Source organism: Eretmochelys imbricata, chromosome 15, assembly GCF_965152235.1.
Source record: "Eretmochelys imbricata isolate rEreImb1 chromosome 15, rEreImb1.hap1, whole genome shotgun sequence".
NCBI lineage: Eukaryota > Metazoa > Chordata > Testudines > Cheloniidae > Eretmochelys > Eretmochelys imbricata.
Genome location: NC_135586.1, coordinates 17,508,846 through 17,526,081, shown reverse-complemented (window position 1 = coordinate 17,526,081; position 17,236 = coordinate 17,508,846). Strand labels below are relative to the sequence as shown.

Below are 17,236 nucleotides of genomic sequence, written 5' to 3'. Positions count from 1 at the left end.
TGGCCCTGTTCTCCTGTGTTTGCTGTCCCCTCTGATTTTGGTGTACAACAAACACGACTTACTTATTTAGTGCCTTAAGCGTATGCTGTATTACATGTTTGAATTTACACCAGAGCAACATCCAAATACGTGAAGGGGTTATATAGGGTTTTTTTTAAACTTTATCAAAAACACCTCTTGAAGCCTTGAATAAGTCCTGGTCTGTTGGGCCAGTTGTGTATCTTGCTGTTGCTAGAGATAAACTTTGATTTGCTATCTCATGCTGTCAGTACAATTCTGCTTTGAACTTTACATGTAAAGTTGGCTTATTTTAATAAGTGTTAGAGATGAGGAAGGGGAAAGCACGTTTTCATATAAGGGACTTAATATTGTTTAAATACAGTATCGGTTATATTACCTTTGCTGTTGTAACAAAGGGGAACATTTGTGTTGGAATTCCATAGGTAAATACACAGGCTGCAGAGGTTCTATATAAAGCCATTAGAGACTGGGCCCAACTGAACCAAGATAGCACTGTACTTGATATCTGCTGTGGAACAGGAACAATTGGAATTTCACTGGCAAAGGTGAGCTATATGCCTTAAATGTATTATTCAGCAAGTCATAAAATGAACTTGAAAGTTAAGTTGCAGATCTCTCATATTGCATTTAACTGAGGAAAATGCTTAAATCAAGTTATTGCACTTTGCTATTGCCAGTGCTTTAGGAAGTTGACTTAATTCTGGACATAAATAAATACTTCCCTGCTAGATATTCTGGCTACATTTCCTTTATTAGATTTGAAAAGTCCCACATAACTTAATTTCAATTAACTTCGTAGCAACTGACACAACTTTCATTGTCAAAAGTACATGAAGGTGTAGTTCATATTTTTGAAAAGTCACTGGGAAAAGGACACTTTATTAATTTTGCCAGTCTCTGCATATATTCAAAGACAGATCTACTCTAGTGAGTGTTTATCTCTAGAAACAATACTGCTAAAACTGACTGAGCTGGACTCTCTTCCATTTTGTGCACCAACATAATTATTTACTAAGTCCTAATCAGTTACATCTGTGGAAAAGCATTGACAGCTATAGAGATGTGCACACATAATTGAGAACCTAATTTAGTCGTCATAATTTCTTATTACTGGTAATTATGCACACAGTGGAAAGAATTCAGTTTCACTCTAAGGCAGAATTTACAGGGCTGGCAGTGAGGGAGATATATATTTAAGAGTAAATTGAGCACGACTAAAATGTCTGCCTATATGTGGAGGTGGGGAAGTCAAAGGAAGTCTTTCCATCTATCCTGATCTATTGGACAGTCTGAGGGCTTGTGTAGAGGAACAATTGGTGCACAGCAAGTTGATGTAAATCTACACCGCACTAGCATGCTGGGCCCTGTCTGAGTAGACCGGGGTAGCCAACCTGAGCCTGAGAAGGAGCCAGGCTTTACCAATGGACGTTGCCAAAGAGCCACAGTAATACATCAGCAGTCCCCCATCAGTTCCCCCCAGGCTCAGGGGAAGGGGTGGAGTGGGGGATGGGCCTGTGGCAGGCCAGGGGTTGAGCAGTGAGCACCCCCCTGGCACTTGGAAAGTTGGCGCCTGTAGCTCCAGCCCCAGAGTCGATGCCTGTACAAGGAGCCGCATATTAACTTCCGAAGAGCCACAGGTTGGCCACCCCGGTGTAGACCCTGCTACTGCGGGTCCCTGGTTTCCTCATGTGCATTGATCTGTTCTGCTTTGAAATGAGTAGATTACACAATATTGAACTTTTAGAGCACAGGAGCAGTGTCCACAGACAGCGCACTAGCATGCTGTGCGCTGTAGATTATACCCCAGCTTGCTGTGTACTGTCTGGTCATCAAGACAAGCTCTAAAGATACCCTACTAGTTTACTCACCACTTGCTTTATTTATTTATTTATTTATTTATTTAACTGCTGTAAAGGTAGTGCTTTTTTCTTCAGCAGGTAAACCAAGGAAATGAAATTCTAAAGCCTGTGCTATGGCAGGAATCACTGATGCATGACAATCACCCTCAGTTTTCCTCCAGTCTGGCACTTGTGTCGTCAAGCATGTATCACACCCTGTTGGACCCATTGATGTTTTTTCTTTGATTTCACAGAAAGTGAAGAAAGTTATTGGTATCGAACTCTGTCAAGAAGCTGTGGAGGATGCCAAAGTGAATGCCCAAATTAATGGTTGGTAAAGTTGTGTGTGTAAATGCTAGGATCTTTGTTTATGTAGGAATATAAGAGTTAAGCACCTGACTTCCATTGAATTTGCCTAACTTCCTTATTTTCATCTGAAAATTCCAGCCTCAATTAATTACTTGAAAGCTGTAATTATTTCCATCAAATATTTCCAATGATAAAAATCCACTGACGTTAATAGTCTTTTGAATACAAATTTAGTATCTCTTTAAATCAAGGAAATTTACCTAGTTTAATTTTAAAAATCCGACCTCGGAGACTCCCAGGAGGTGCCAGGTATATTGTTATTCTGTATGTGTGTGAGACATGGACCCTTACAGCAGAACTTGAACAGAAAATACAGGTGGTAGAGATGATACTTTTGTAAAATTCTGGGCATCTCCTACTTCAATCATGTCACTAATAAAGAGTTCTGCAACATCATCCCCCAACACGCTGGGTCAAATGTAGACCTGATGACCGTGAAGACGCGCAAGCTGAAGTGGTGCGGCTATGTAACAAGATCATCTGGCCTATCCAAGATCATCCTCGAAGGGACAGTAACAGGGGAAGAGAAGAAGAGATGGATTGACAACATAAAAGAGTGGACAGGAATGAACTTCGGAGCCTCAAGCACTGACACAATCGTCAGGGGTGGAGACAATTGGTTGATTGCTTATCAATGATGGTGCCCCAATGACCAATGAGGTTATAGGAGTGATGATGATGAATTTTTAAAATAACTTAAGCAATATAATCAGCAAATTGCTCATTTAACAACATTGCCTAACACTATGTACCATAACATTTAATGATGGCATATTAAAGACTGAGAACTTCCTTGACACAGAATTTTAATGCAGGATTACAAAAATAATTCATATTTATGTTGATTTTCAAGTTGTATATTAGCTCTCAGGCACAATAATAGATTATTTAAACACAATAGCTTTAGTATGTCTGCTTGAATATTATACCGATGCCAGTTCCTGCAAAAGCTAATCCACAGTTTGTCCCAAGGCATCAAATATTGGCATTTCTATATGCAAAATACTATAAGAACAATTTAGCTAGTAACTCTACCTACTTATGTGTGCACACTAATTAAGATGTTTTGATTATACTGAAATTTCACATCAGTTCTTTATTTTTATATTTACCTTTCTCAGATTTGAATAACATTGAATTTCACTGTGGAAAGGCTGAAGACGTTGTTCCTTCTTTAATTAACTTATTAGCATCACACAACCTGATTACAATTGTAGATCCACCTCGGGCAGGACTACGTAAGTTTATTTACTTAGGTCTTATTTAACGGATAATTAGTTGAATGGTTTTAACAGAATGAAATCAGTTAGCTGATTGTTGGGAGAAAACTTGAAACAGCCTTGTACTATAACAGGACAATCTTTAAGCTCAAGTTGAAAGTTTGTTTTTTGCAAATATAGTAATATACACTATTGGCAAACAACTTTAATTTGTCGCCTAGATTCTAAAGTCATTCTTGCAATCCGAAGAGCTGAACACTTGAAGAAGCTCATCTATGTATCCTGCAATCCCAGAGCTGCCATGAACAACTTTGTGGAGTAAGTTTTTGAATTGGCCAGGTAAAGCCAGCAGGCAGAATATGCTTCCTGAAAAAAGTGAGGCTGAATTCTTTTTGCAAACAAATAGATTAAGCATATTAGCTGTAGGATTGTATAGCAGTACTTGACCTTGCCTTGGGAGACCCACTTTTGATTGTGTGATGGCAGGCTCTCCCAGCAGGAGGGAGGAAGACTTACCCTCCAGTAGCTTGTTAAGTAGTAGACCTGAAATGTATGATCATCCTATGAGGCAAGGGCTTTTCCTAGAAAATGCAGACTGGTGTTCATGGTCCAGGAAAATTAATACTATACTTTGTTTTTCTCTTAAGTCTTTGTCGGGCCCCCTCCAATCGTGTCAAAGGAACCCCTTTCCGTCCAGTTAAAGCAATGGCAGTGGATCTTTTCCCTCAGACTATGCACTGTGAGCTGCTGATATTCTTTGAAAGGGTAGAACATTCAAATGGAAACTCTACTGAAGCAAGCCCTGACACAGCTCAGGTCATGAATACAAATACAACAGATTCTACCCAGGATGGCAGTATTGACCCACTTGAAGAGAAAGTAGGAACTCTGTCTTCCACCTAATGTTGTGGTAGGCTGGGCAGTTTGTTTGCGCACGTATGTGCATATATATTATATACACTCAGGCAACCATCTTAACCTATTGATTTCCTTCTAAGAGGCAGAAGTTACTTTTGCTAGTTAAAGAATGTTGCAGTTTGAGGCATCAGCAGAAACACTATACAAGTTAACCTCTGTACAACATACTAATTACCTGACTTCCAAGTGATGAAGGCTTTCAGTTAAGTATACTGACAGCATTTTTCAACTCCGTGAAAGAAGATTAGTTTAATTTTAAGATGCTTAAAACAATCCAATTCCTACAAGGAAAATAACCTTATTACAGACAACTTGGATCAAAACCTGCTATTTTCACTCATGCACACTTATATTGAAGGTATTGGGACATCTTTCAGGAGTAAGGCCAGCATGACTTGACCTAAATATTCTGCACGTTCTTCATAAAATACTATCCAGGTATGTTACTAGGATTCAGATATGTGGATTCCCTCCAAAAGTTGACTGACTGTAGGATTTTTTTTATGCCCAAGAAATTTCTTTGTTTGAAGATGAGTGATAAATAGCTGAGAGAACACATCACTTAATGGCCATCTGGCAGATGGGCAATTCTGTTGAACAGGAGACTTTTGCCTTGCAGACCACTTTAAATAAATTTGATTTTTAAAAGCATTGTTGAAATTTTCCTTAGCCGGGATGTTGGTTTGCATTGAAAAGTGGTTTGAGTTGGCAGTTGCAGGTTTATAATAAATTATTTGCATTAAAGCAAGCCTGATTTTTAGTTACTATTGTAAAAAGTCTTTCCTGCTGCCCTGGTATGTAGACTAATTCTTTACTGTGGGGAGAGAGATTCTAAACTCCCTCTTCAACTTGCTTGTAATCTGAAAAATACATGAAGCTTACATACTCCTGGTAGAAAATGGACCTCTGTTTTGTGGTTCTGGTGGAGACAATGGGTTGGCCCCTTCAGTAGAAGGATCAGTCACCCTCCTTAAGTGTGACTGTTCTGAGTTAAACTGGAGCTATGGGCCAAACTGATGATCTGATGTTTGAGATCCAATACAACTTCTAAGGGAGAGAGTTTTTCTTGTTCTGTAATAAAGTGAAAAGAGGACTGTATTCAGTGCTACCCCCTCCTATTTCAAAAGAGGAAAGATTCAGAACAAGACAAATGCACACAAAAATACTCTATTCCAGAGATGGAGGAGGAAGCTAACAGAGCAGAGTTAACTTCCACAGCAGATTAATTCATATAGGGGTATAAGGTTAGGTTAGGACTGAAACTATGGACCTTACCATGGTTAACTATTCCTCTAGCACCTTCAACCCGAAGTGCTGTAATGTGAGCTTTCTTAGGCATATGCAATCTACACAGAAGTTTTATCTGACTCAGAGCATAGCTGACAGCTGAGGAAATTCTGTGCAAGGCAGAATTTGTGCAGAATTCCATTTTTTTCCCCCCTGCAGAATTGGCAGTGCAGGGCTGCTGCTAGGAGCTGTGGAACCCAGCAGAGCCCAGGTCGCAGAGTGGCTGCATGGGAAGACTGGTTCCTGGGTTTGCTGGTCCTGCTCAGTCATGTGATGTGGCTGGGCCCGCTCAGTCATGTGATGTGGCTGGGCCCTCTCCTTGCATGGCAGCTGCTGGAGCCAGCAAGCTGCATCCTGCAGGGAGAGGCAGGATGGGATTCCTGCTTTCCAGGAGGGGCAGAAACTTTCAAAATTGTGGGGTACAGCAGGTACAGGTCATCTCTGCTTGGCAGGACAGTAATAGCTATACAGAGCCTGTGGCTGGGCTTGCAGGGGGCAGAAGGGTGCAGGTTGCTGGGTACAGGCCCCTCCAGTAACCCTAAATATCCTCTCCCAGTATACATGCACCCCTCCAGTTCCCCCTCACATTATCTTCTATTTGGGAACTTGAAATATGGTAACTCTAGGGGTTCAGGGTGAAAAAACCTCCTAAGAATTGACTACAAGACTGGAGGGGCAGGCTCCTTCCTCCCCTCCCCCCGATGTGCACAGCTGGCACATGTGACACACCCAGACTAAGGGACATGACAAAAGCATAACAGGAAGTGGCTTGTGGTAGGCGTTTCTTTAACTCTCTACTCCCAGGGGAATCATTTTTGTCATCTGTATTGTTAGACGTACTTGGACAAGTATTTTGAAATAAATTACTAAAATAATTGAAACAGGCATGATTTTGTTGTGTTTTGACAAATGTGCAGAATTTTTTAGTGCAGAATTGCTCCAGGAGTAATAGCTGCTTCTCCCAGGTGGAAGAAGTTGACCTGACTGCATTAACACGTGATTCATGCTACTTTTCAAAGTTCATTACAGCTGCAACTTGACAGTGTTTTATGTTTATAAAGACATTTGGTAAACTCCCACTCACTAATGGGGCCAGGATTTTACCCCTGCACTGTTGAACACCTCACTGTTGCAGTAGCTGCAGCAGTGAGAATGAATGTGCTGTCTGTCATCTTCCCCCCACACCCCCTTAGAATTAATTCCCTCCAGTGATGCACAAGGGCTCAAGTTAAGTGACTGGGGACTTAAAGCAGTACACTCATTTGTATTTCCATAGCACCTAGGAGCCCTCAGTTGTGGACCATGACTCTGGTGATGCTAGGCATAACACTGTGCCTATGAACTCAAGTAGAGAGTCCACATGTGACCTATTCTTTTTCAGAGCTAGTGTTGGACTAGATCCTCTGCATCAAGCTATTTTCAGTGAGCTGGTCAGTAACATTAAAACTTCAAATACAATAACTTCTCTATCTACTGAACAAGCCAAAAGCACATCAACAGGGTGGTGTTACTTCAAGCCAAGTCCAGAATGTAAGAAACAGAAACATCAATAAAGTTCAATAACTTAATCAATTATCAACTTCTGAAGTAATTTATCAATTGAAGAAATCTAATACAGGCAATTTATCCTAAAGCTTACACATTTGTAACTGAAGTCTTATACATTTACATACAGAATACAAAAGAGGGAATGTAATGATTTATGCAGGGACAGGGTTTTAGGTTGTGTGGAACTTCTCCATTAATAAGCAGGGAAAAACTAAATCTCATCTCTGATTTGGGAGAGGGAAAAACAGTTAACTTTTGTAACTGTTGGTCTTAGAATGGAATGGACATGAGAAACACATCTGTTGCACAGTCAGATTTTTGCATTAACGGTAGCTGTAGGGGTTGTCAGTGGCACGCTCTGGAGTTCCGCGCTCATATGTCGGTATATTTAGGTGTTGCTGGCCCTATGCCCTCTCAGTTCCTTCTTGCTGACAACTCCAACTGAAGGGCAGGAAATGGAATGGACATGAGCAACACATCTTGAAGAACAGTACAAAAGATGAAGAAAAAACGGTTACCTGAGTACTTGCTCATGTTGATTCCATTCTAGGTGACTCTGAAGCAGTATCCCTGGAACTGGGCTTGGAGTTCATGATCCTGTGGTTTACAACAGTGCTCTACCAAAGCCAGCATCATCACAGGCCTGCTGGGTAAGTGCATAATGAGATGTAAACGTGGATGGATGACCACGTCGCAGCCATGCAGATATCTTGAATTGGTCGAGTGGGCGGTTACAATCGCTGGTGGAGACACTTTTGTCAGATCATAGCAGAAATGGATGTAGGTGGTCATCTATGATGGAATTCTCTGGGTGGACACAGGAAGACCTTTCATCATGTCCACCACCATGACGAAAAACTGTGTCAACTTATGGAATGGCTTGGTCATTTCCATGTAAAAGGCTAGCATTCTCCTGACATCCAGAGAGTGCAATTTACGCTCTTCTTCTGACTTACGAGGTTTTGGAAAGACAGGTAAGTATACATCCTGGCTTGTATGAAACTGTGAAACTACCTTGGGCAGGAAAGCCAGGTGTGATTGCTGTTGGACCTCCTCCTGGTAGAAGACTGTATAGGTTGGCTCTGAGGTAAGCGCCCTAATCTCAGAGACCCTGTGGGCAGATGTTATTGCCACCAAGAAAGAAACCTTCCAGGAGAGTAGAAGATGGGAGCAGGAAGCCAAAAACTCAAAGGGGGGAGCCAGGAGCTGCAGCAGTATGAGATTCGGTTCCCAAAGCTAATGATGAGAGAGAAAACGGCTATCCACTTGTGAGGCAAGGGGAAGGTGCTCTGACCAACCATCATGGTAAGAAGGAAGTGAGAGGGTGTAGGGCCAGTATCATCTAAATATACCGATGCATGAGTGTGGCACTCTGGAGGGTGCTACTACCAACCCTATGCATACCACGAAGGCAAAAATCTCCAACTCTGCACATGGGTACGCGCACACACCTAGACATGAGCAAGCACTCGAAGAAGAATATCAGTGTGCCTGGCTAAAGGGTTTTCATTTTTATGAAAAGGGGCTAGTTTTACCATGAAAATGTAAATCAACATGTTACACCTGCTAATAAATGGTAAGATACTGATATTTGCATAACAAAAGCAGACTTCAGTTAACTTCAAAAGACCAGGTGGGAGACAGCTCAAGGAGAGGATTCCCACTCACAGACAGTGGCAACACAATACTATTAGTCAAACAAATCATTTTTATAATGTAATATCAAACTTTATTGCTTAAAACTAATTGTCTGAAAAAATACACATGTAGTACTCAAAGACCAAACACAAAGGCTTATATGATTGTGCAGGAAAAAAAGCAAAGCAGAGGTTCAGTGAGAATGAGGCTTTATAGTTGTACCAATTTAGCACTGGCATCAAGCAACTGCACTCTACAATTCATACAGCAACCATTGTTATCTACTTGGGCACATAAGAATGCATTATTCACTTTTCCCTTCTCAAATACCCATTAGAATACTGTTCACCTTTTATTTTGTCGAGAATGGCATTAGTTCTTGCACTTTTCTGATACTTAATCTAAAATTCTTCCCCCAGGAAGTTTGACAAGGCAATTACCTTTGTGAACTTTGCCCCAGAACCAAAATATAGTGCTTGTGTAGGATGTAATCAAGCTTTTAAAGAAAGAATACTTAGATGTTACAAGTGTGTATTGTATGTAAAGCCTAACAGTGTCATAGGAAAGTGGGAGTTTACATACAACAGCAAGAGTTTTTAAGCTTAATAGAGCCATTTCAAGCATCTGGGAACCCAACTATATCTCTTGCTTAATAAATATTTAAAGCTGAATGACTTGTGTTTAAATAGGTAGCCTCTGACTATTTCACTGGAAGTCACAGTAATTTTTCATTCAGTACCATAAAGATTTGAATGCACGCTAATTTAACCCTTAAAGTCAATACACCACACTTCTGTCGAGAAGCACGATATGCAAAGCAGAATAGGTCTAATTCCCAAAGGATGGAACAGTTCTTATTAATACATTCCATCCCCATAAATATAACCACGTTTCCTAGGATAAGGGGGAGGATAAAGAACAAAGATCAGTGACAAAAGCAGTAGTTTTGCTTTATGCATTCATACAATCAAGATCTAAACCTTTACAGCTGGTTACCTAAAAAACACGAGTTACAAGACAAATTTAGGGTACATCTTGAATCACACCTTAGTGTTCATGCAGAAGCAGAAATTAATGCAATGACCTATCCTCTATCACAGCAGCTCGTGCTTATGTGCAAATGCATGACTGTTACACTCCAAACAATAGTAAACATTAAAACACAAGAATACTTCACAATGACAATGAACAGCAGTTAAGTTGTTTGTTCCAGCAGTTATTGCGCTTTATTTTCTGGACAACTCTCCAGTTAAAGGCTGCAGCAAGGTCTAATACCATCCTTTTAAAGAATGCATAATATGTGAGAGGCTTTGGTTCACAATGAAATATCTAGATGCTTTATTTAAGGGCAATGGTCACCTTACGATTCAGATAGTGGCAGACTGAGGTAAGACTAAAGCAAAAATGCTCAATACAGCAATCCTCTTAGAACACAATACAAATAAATTCCTAAATGAGGCATCTATGGATAATCTGCAGGTGGCCTGCAAAATATTGACATTCTGATTTTGGACAAAAGATCCACAGGGGTGATTTGTCTTTTACAGTATTGTCCAAGGACAGATTTTTTTTGCTAGAAAACACACAAACTGAAACACCACCTACTTACACAGTAATATATTTAGGCAAAGATATAAGCCCTGTCTTCATCAAAATCAGAGAGAAGCAGCAACTACTGCTTGTAAGTACTGCACCAATGTTACACATCTTTCAAAAGATGGAGATTAAAGCTATATTAAAAGAAAAGAAGCAGAGGCAGTACTTTTTAGATCGGTCACTTTTAAGAATAACGTCTCATCCTCCACCTATCCTTCTGTACTGAAAACAGGATTACAACTCACAGAACTCAAAAGCTGAATACGATAATGAAGATTGGGTGAGTTCTTATTTGCAGACACCTCTGAGCATATCACTTATAACAATGCAAATACAGAAACAGATGAGACTGATCTCAAATATCAGAAGCAATAAATTACAGAACTTTAGCTTGGGATCAAAAATTTAAGTTTTCTAATTTCCAAAATAGCAGGGCTGATAGTAAAGGTGTTAAAATCCAGTTGGCACGATCAGTCAGTATACTGCAGTATGCTGTACTCAGATTTCAGACATGACAACTGTCCGGACAAGTACCAGACCTGCAGCATTTATAAGGATTAAGAACTGTATCTCTGTCCCACCAATGATTCAGGGAGCATACAATATAGCAGTACTAATATCAGCTCTTGGATAAGTCATTGGACCCCTACCACCAAACTGGCTTCTTGCCATTTCCCCGCTTCTCAAGCACTAAATGGTTCCCCCTTCAAATCTGAGCAATTTACTGCATTAGCCAATAAAGTAAAAACCCTAAATAAAGGGGAAAAGCAGTGCTTTCACTACAACCAAAATATTTCTTCTGTGCATAACTTATTAAAGCCTCAGCAGATACAGTAAGTACTGCCCGTTTTCTAAGATTGTATTTCAAAAATGCTTGCATATTCATGTCCTTTTTCATCTTAATCAGTACACTCTATTACGGTCTTATTCTAGTCTTTTTTCTACATTGTATCCCAAATCTACGTTCTAATTTCCATTGCAGAAATTAAGTTTTTTAGTATTTGAAGAAAAATGTAAGTAAAAAGCCAGTAACAACTTTTTTTTTTTTTTAATGTAAGATAGCTGCAATCAGTTAGTTTAGCATTTCCAAAGGCCAGGCCACAAGGAGAAATTGTTTCAAAAATCTTTCATTTAATGAAGCAAGTTATCTAAGACTTAACTAAACAAGTAACATGGCCAGACACCAAACAAATTAAAATTACTCTATTACAGGGGAGTAAGGGTGGAGCTTCTTTAAACAATGCACTGGCAATATATTTCAGAATACCCATCAAGAGTCTTCAGTTATATTTCTCCTTCAAGCTCTGCAGATAGCCTCTCGAGTGGCTAAGTTACTTGCAGTTTATATCAAATTGCGGTGATTCCCAACCTTTTCTCTGCCATGGCACATCTCGAGCTCCAGGGACTTTTCCCGCTGCCCCCAGCTAAGCAGCTGCAGGAGGGAAGGAGCAGGAGATTGAGTTCTGATTGGTTGTTCCACCCTTGGAGGAGGTGGGACAATGAGGCATACTGCCAATCAGAAGGCAGTTTCCCCCCTCCCCCGTTCTCACATATAATTTTAAAAAAAAATTCCACGACACACTGGTTGGGAAACACTGAAATAGAGGGCCAAATATTTTCCCTTCCAATTGGTTTGTAAACAATCATAACTTTTCCTTTAAAATAAAGCCCAACAATTTGGGATATCCAGCTTGTTGCTCTTAACACTACCAGGTACACTTGTTCTTTTCAAGTAGAAAAAAAAAATCAAAACAAAACAAAAACCAAAACAAACAAACCTGCATACTGTGATCTCAAAAAAAATTAAAAGCAAACCAACCTTAGCCTGGCAGTACACAAAATAAAAACGGCATGACTGGCCTAATCCTATGACATTAGGAACATCGCTCATCACTTTTTCCATGTATCTGTCAAAGTGTCTTATCAGTGCATATTATTATGTGCTGAAATGCAACAAAACTTTTCACAAAAATAATTTTAGGCATGTTCATACAAGAGTATGTATATATAAAAATTTATATATAATATATCAGCTTCAACCTGTACATAGATTTTCTGAATTTGATCCTTAAAACACATCCATTCAAGACAACATGGATGACTTTCAAGGAAAAAGTGCTTCCTTAAATGTATCCTGTGTGAACATGCCTATATCTTCTGTGCATTTGCCCAAGTAGAGATCTTTATGATCAATCATTTAAACATACATATCTCAGGAGGTAAAAAAAAAGTAATATTGCCCTGATGATGCAAAAGAACAATGCATAACTGAAGCAGCCAGGATTGTAAAGTTATCTTGCATTCTGCAGCAAATAGATTCTTAAATAATTGTTGAAAGTAGTTCTCCATTTGTTATTGCTCCCCGCTTGTAAGTTTTCTGGTCACACATCAACAGTACACAGAGGTTCACTACCAGGCTGAGCTGATTCTACTATTGTCATCTTGGGTTTCTTTCGAGTTTCCTCCTTTAAAGAAACAAAAAGCAAAAAATCAAGGTTAAAACAAGTTTTTAAAAAAAAACAAAACAAAACTGAGCAACTACTTAGTTCTAGTGGCAAAAATCAATTAAGTTTGACTTGATGGATTCAAATTATGTGAATGACTACTTTAGCTCATGATGAAAAAAGTCTGGTAGCTATAACAGAATTTCATTAAAAGGAAAAAGTTTTGCTCCTGAGGGAACTGTGCACAAAAAGTTTTTAAAATTCTGCACATTTTATTGGTCAATAAATGAATCTGGAAGCTCTAGCATGTGAGGGTTCTGCATAGGGTAATCTGGGTGCAGGGAGGGACTGGATGCACAGGGGCTTATTGGGGGATTCAGGGGGAATGGGACTATGCAGGGGGGGTCCATGTGAAGGAGCCTGGGGCTCGGCAGCAGGGTCCAGGTGCTAATGGAGTAGGGCTCAGCAGGGTGGGGGTCAACGTGCAGCTGACTGGGGATCAGCAGGGTGGAGGACTGGTCAGGTTGGTCCATGTATGGGAGGGGATGGGGCACATCAGGGTGCGGGTTTGAGGGTGGGGAGGCAGTCTGGGTGCAAGGGTGGGGATCCAGATGCAGAGGGTAAGGCTTGGTGGGGGTGGGATCATGGTGCTGGGAGGCTCGGCGGGGGGGTCTGGGTGTGAAGGGTGTTCAGATGCACAAGGACTGGGTGGACAGGGGAGCAGCTCCCATTACAGTGACCCTCTCCCCCTGCAGCTGACAAGCAATGGAGGCAGAAAGGGGGGGGAGGGGGTGAGGAGGTCCTGGAGCTTCCTGCACTGGGGGAGGGGGTATCTGACCTGGGAAATCCTATTCTCTCCCCCCGCCCCGCCCAGCTGGGACTAGCAGCTCAGTGCAGGGTAGGAGCCACCGACTGGGGCATCCCAGCCTCCCCGCCCCGCAATTTACCTTTCTGCTGGCTGCTCTGGGCACCCGAAACAACATGCCAGCAGGGGCACGTGACTGCTTTTGCGGCTTCTCTTTGCTTCCCTGCAGAAAAATGACTTCTGACGGGGAAGCAAAGAAACCTGAAGGGCATATGAATTCTGCATGCATGCAGTGGCGCAGAATTCCCCCAGGAATAACATTTAAATTTTGAGTGTCTAGCCTTCACTAAGGTACTGTAGGAAACAGATTCAGAACACTAAAAATAAACGAACTTTGTTCTGTGTTCTGGCCCTGCAACACAATTTTAACACGTATTTTTAAGAATTCTGCAGTATGCACTCACCCTTTCTTGTGCCAACTTTTTCATTTCTTCCTGTAACTTGTTCAGGATGTGTAGATTTGGCTTGTTCTTTTTGGCATACTGCTGAAGTTCTATCACACTTTTATCAGAGGTTTCCTGCACAATAGGACCATAAGTAGTAGCAGAAAAAACGTTACCAAAAAAATCAGTCTCTCGTGTGTATTTTTTAAATAGTCACACCTCACAGAATTTAAGCAGGGTAGGTTCCCCCCCACCCGTCCCTCTTTAAATGAAAAGGAACGTGCAACAAGTCAACTGTGTATTAATTGCTAAAAATTGGTTTTACCATTTTAGCCTATAGCAAACACATGAGCTTGAGAAAATGCTGCATCTCTAAAAGAGTGCTGATCTTATGTCATGACAATAGCAAGAATCAATTAATTCAGAAAGCAGAATATCCTTTAGGGTTACTTATCAATATAGATAAGTAACATGCAACGAATAAGAGTATTAAGGCTAGAAAGCTATGCCAAGAGAAGGAAGGGAATGAAGAGTTTTCATCATTTTTAACTGCTCAGTATCACAACAGAAAAAAGCAACTTTTTACAGGGTAGATTACAAAGCAACCACAAAATCATGTTTACCTGTTTGACCATCTTGCTATTCTCTCTACCATACATACGCAATAAAGAGCCCCAGTTTTTCACATGCGGGTGCAGTAGCTGTAGGATTTTCTGAGAAGCTAGTTGTTTCCCAACTCTCTTGTTCTTACCTGGACAAATGATAACCAACACACAAACATCACACTAGAACATTAAAAAAGGGTGTACATAAAAACTACATTAAGGGACTCAATTAATATATTCCTAATTCTCTTCAAGATTTATACACCAAAGGGTAGAATAAGCATGTATCAACAAAATATTCACGCAAGATAAGCATTGAGGAGGACAAGAAAAAAGGAAGAATAATTTGTAAGCAAGCATAGGAAGTAAAAACCAAGAACAGTACTTACACCAGCCTCGCACTGTGTGCTTGCCACAAGTCATGACATATTCACTCTTCTGATTTTTACCAGGAATCACTTCAAACTTGATAGATGTGTCACCCATTCCATGGTTTCTTAAGCACACAAACTTAATATTGTAAGGGTCAACCAAGTAAGTTGCATAGAAAGAAACTGAACTGAACAATGTGAGGTCAACATAATTGAATCTGGACTTAAAGTACAGTAAATTTCAATTAAAAATTAAGCAAACTAACAGGGAGTCTCATTTTCTGTGCCAGGAACGTGACTGTACCGACCGCTTTGCAAAAAATCAGCATTACCGCCTCTCAGGTGACAGACAAAAATACATATAAAATTCTAAGGACCAGATCCTACGCTTATGAAGGGGGAGCAGCAATACCAGACCTGGGGCAATGCTGCGGTATAGACACTGGTGCAGACCACAGGTAACCGGCAGTTCCTGTCTCCTTCGGGTCATAGCAGACGGAGTAAGCGGGTGGCCACACTGATATTCACAAGTGCTGGAAAGGTACACCGTCCTGCCGGCACCTCAGTAGGAGTAGACGAGGAAGAAAGGAACAGAGGGACTCTTGTACCCTTCCTACTTTAGTACATCTAACAAACAGCAGAATTTGCCCCCAATAACATTTTTAGCATGGTTATGATGTGATCCTACCTTTTAAGGCACTCATGGAGAATCTGATATGGAGACAACAGTCCAGCTTTACTGGTCAGTTCATATACCCGTGAGTCCTCAATACTGATATGGTTAAAATACTACAAAAGAATTGAGACACGTTCCTCAGCTACTGGTCAAACAAGCACAATATTGAAAGTGTCCTACTTCTCAATTTCTTCTATATTTACGTTTGTAAACAAATTAAGTTTTATATTTTTCATCACAGAGCATTTTAAACTACACATTAGATCTTCATTATCAGAATTACAGTGTTAGCCCTATTTTAGCAAGCAACACTACAGACCATTTCCTTCACACTCCAATATACAATGAGAAAAATTTACTTGTTCCTCTACTGTATATTGGAAAGCTTCTGACCTTATTTTTTTAAGCTCCCCCATTTCCACAAAAGATGTAATTCTCAGTTCTACTTATTGGCATTTCATACATAATAAAAACATCGTTGCCCAATACAACGAACTCTCAACTGTGATTTAATGCTTTTAATATTACATTTAAAAAAAAAAAAAATCTTTGGGCTGTCTCCTATAGTAAAATAAAAGCTTCCCCAATTCCCATACTTATTACTTCAATCTGCAGAGTGGTCTTGTCTCAGTTTCTCTTTCTAGGTAGCCTGTCCGTTTAGGTTTTTCAGGGCAAAAACAAAGGGCTCAGTGATGACTGTTCTTTAATTTCTACTCATGATTTACTGTGTATTTATTGAAAGAACTCAATTAGGCAGATATTAGAAATTTAAAATAATATTTTCTCTACTTTAATCAAATAGCACTGTTGTCATTCCTCCAAACCACTTTTCTAGTACTTTCCACGATTTCGGGTTTGTAGCCCAAAGTTTCAGCTTGAGGTTGGAGATTTACTAGCCTCTTACAGTGAAGAGCTACTATCTACTTTCTATTATATGAACAAGTCCAGAGAGTTCAGGCTCAGAAAACTCCATCAAAGTGTTCCTTCTAGTGTGAATCCCGGTCTTTTTATTTTAAAATCAGTATCTGTCTCCAATTATTTCAAGATTGGACACACATTCTTTAGGGATCGTTTAAGAACAATAAGCTCAATCCCACCAGGAATGATATAGGAGGGCAGACTAGAACAGTGACTCACAAACATGTGGGCCACCAGCACTCTCTGGTGGTCTATGGAGAGCTAGCTGTCCCTGTTTTCAGTCTCTCTACAGATACTTGAGATGCTTTTTGCAATGCACAGCTTGGAGGCTTGCAGAAACTGCTAAAAACAAGAAAGAGTGCAAACAGGAGCCAGCCTCAGGGACTGGAACCACTAGCATATGAGGAATATGCCAGGGACACAAGGCTGGCCAACAATGTCTAGTGAAGCAATGGAGAATCAAGTGGCTGGACAGTATATGCAAGTGACAGGAGACCCAGAAAACAGGGAAAAAGGCAGGGGAAGAAAAACAAATGTGA

General features: G+C 40.3%; 2 protein-coding genes across 18 annotated transcripts in view; one reads left to right on the top strand and one right to left on the bottom strand.

The window, feature by feature from the left end:
• TRMT2A (tRNA methyltransferase 2A) overlaps positions 1-17,236 on the top strand; it is a 36,068-nt gene that overhangs the window by 12,822 nt on the left and 6,010 nt on the right. For 6 of the 14 annotated variants that reach the window (XM_077835418.1, XM_077835417.1, XM_077835423.1 and 3 more), the window contains exons 8-12: positions 444-566; positions 2,114-2,189; positions 3,350-3,466; positions 3,670-3,766; positions 15,394-15,561. In XM_077835418.1, coding sequence (XP_077691544.1) covers positions 444-566; positions 2,114-2,189; positions 3,350-3,466; positions 3,670-3,766; positions 15,394-15,561 — 581 coding nt within the window. Of the gene's footprint in view, positions 1-443; positions 567-2,113; positions 2,190-3,349; positions 3,467-3,669; positions 3,767-4,095; positions 5,939-7,034; positions 7,222-7,751; positions 8,390-15,393; positions 15,562-17,236 lie in introns of those variants that run through there. The other 8 variants (XM_077835422.1, XM_077835421.1, XM_077835430.1 and 5 more) reach the window with 5 other exon arrangements.
• Positions 8,905-17,236, bottom strand: part of DGCR8 (DGCR8 microprocessor complex subunit) — a 45,935-nt gene continuing 37,603 nt past the window's right edge. For all 4 annotated transcript variants that reach the window (XM_077835412.1, XM_077835413.1, XM_077835414.1 and 1 more), the window contains 5 exons: positions 15,792-15,892; positions 15,122-15,228; positions 14,751-14,878; positions 14,149-14,262; positions 8,905-12,900 (listed from right to left, as the gene is read on the bottom strand). In XM_077835412.1, coding sequence (XP_077691538.1) covers positions 12,817-12,900; positions 14,149-14,262; positions 14,751-14,878; positions 15,122-15,228; positions 15,792-15,892 — 534 coding nt within the window. In that variant the 3' untranslated portion in view covers positions 8,905-12,816. The remainder of the gene's footprint in view (positions 12,901-14,148; positions 14,263-14,750; positions 14,879-15,121; positions 15,229-15,791; positions 15,893-17,236) is intronic.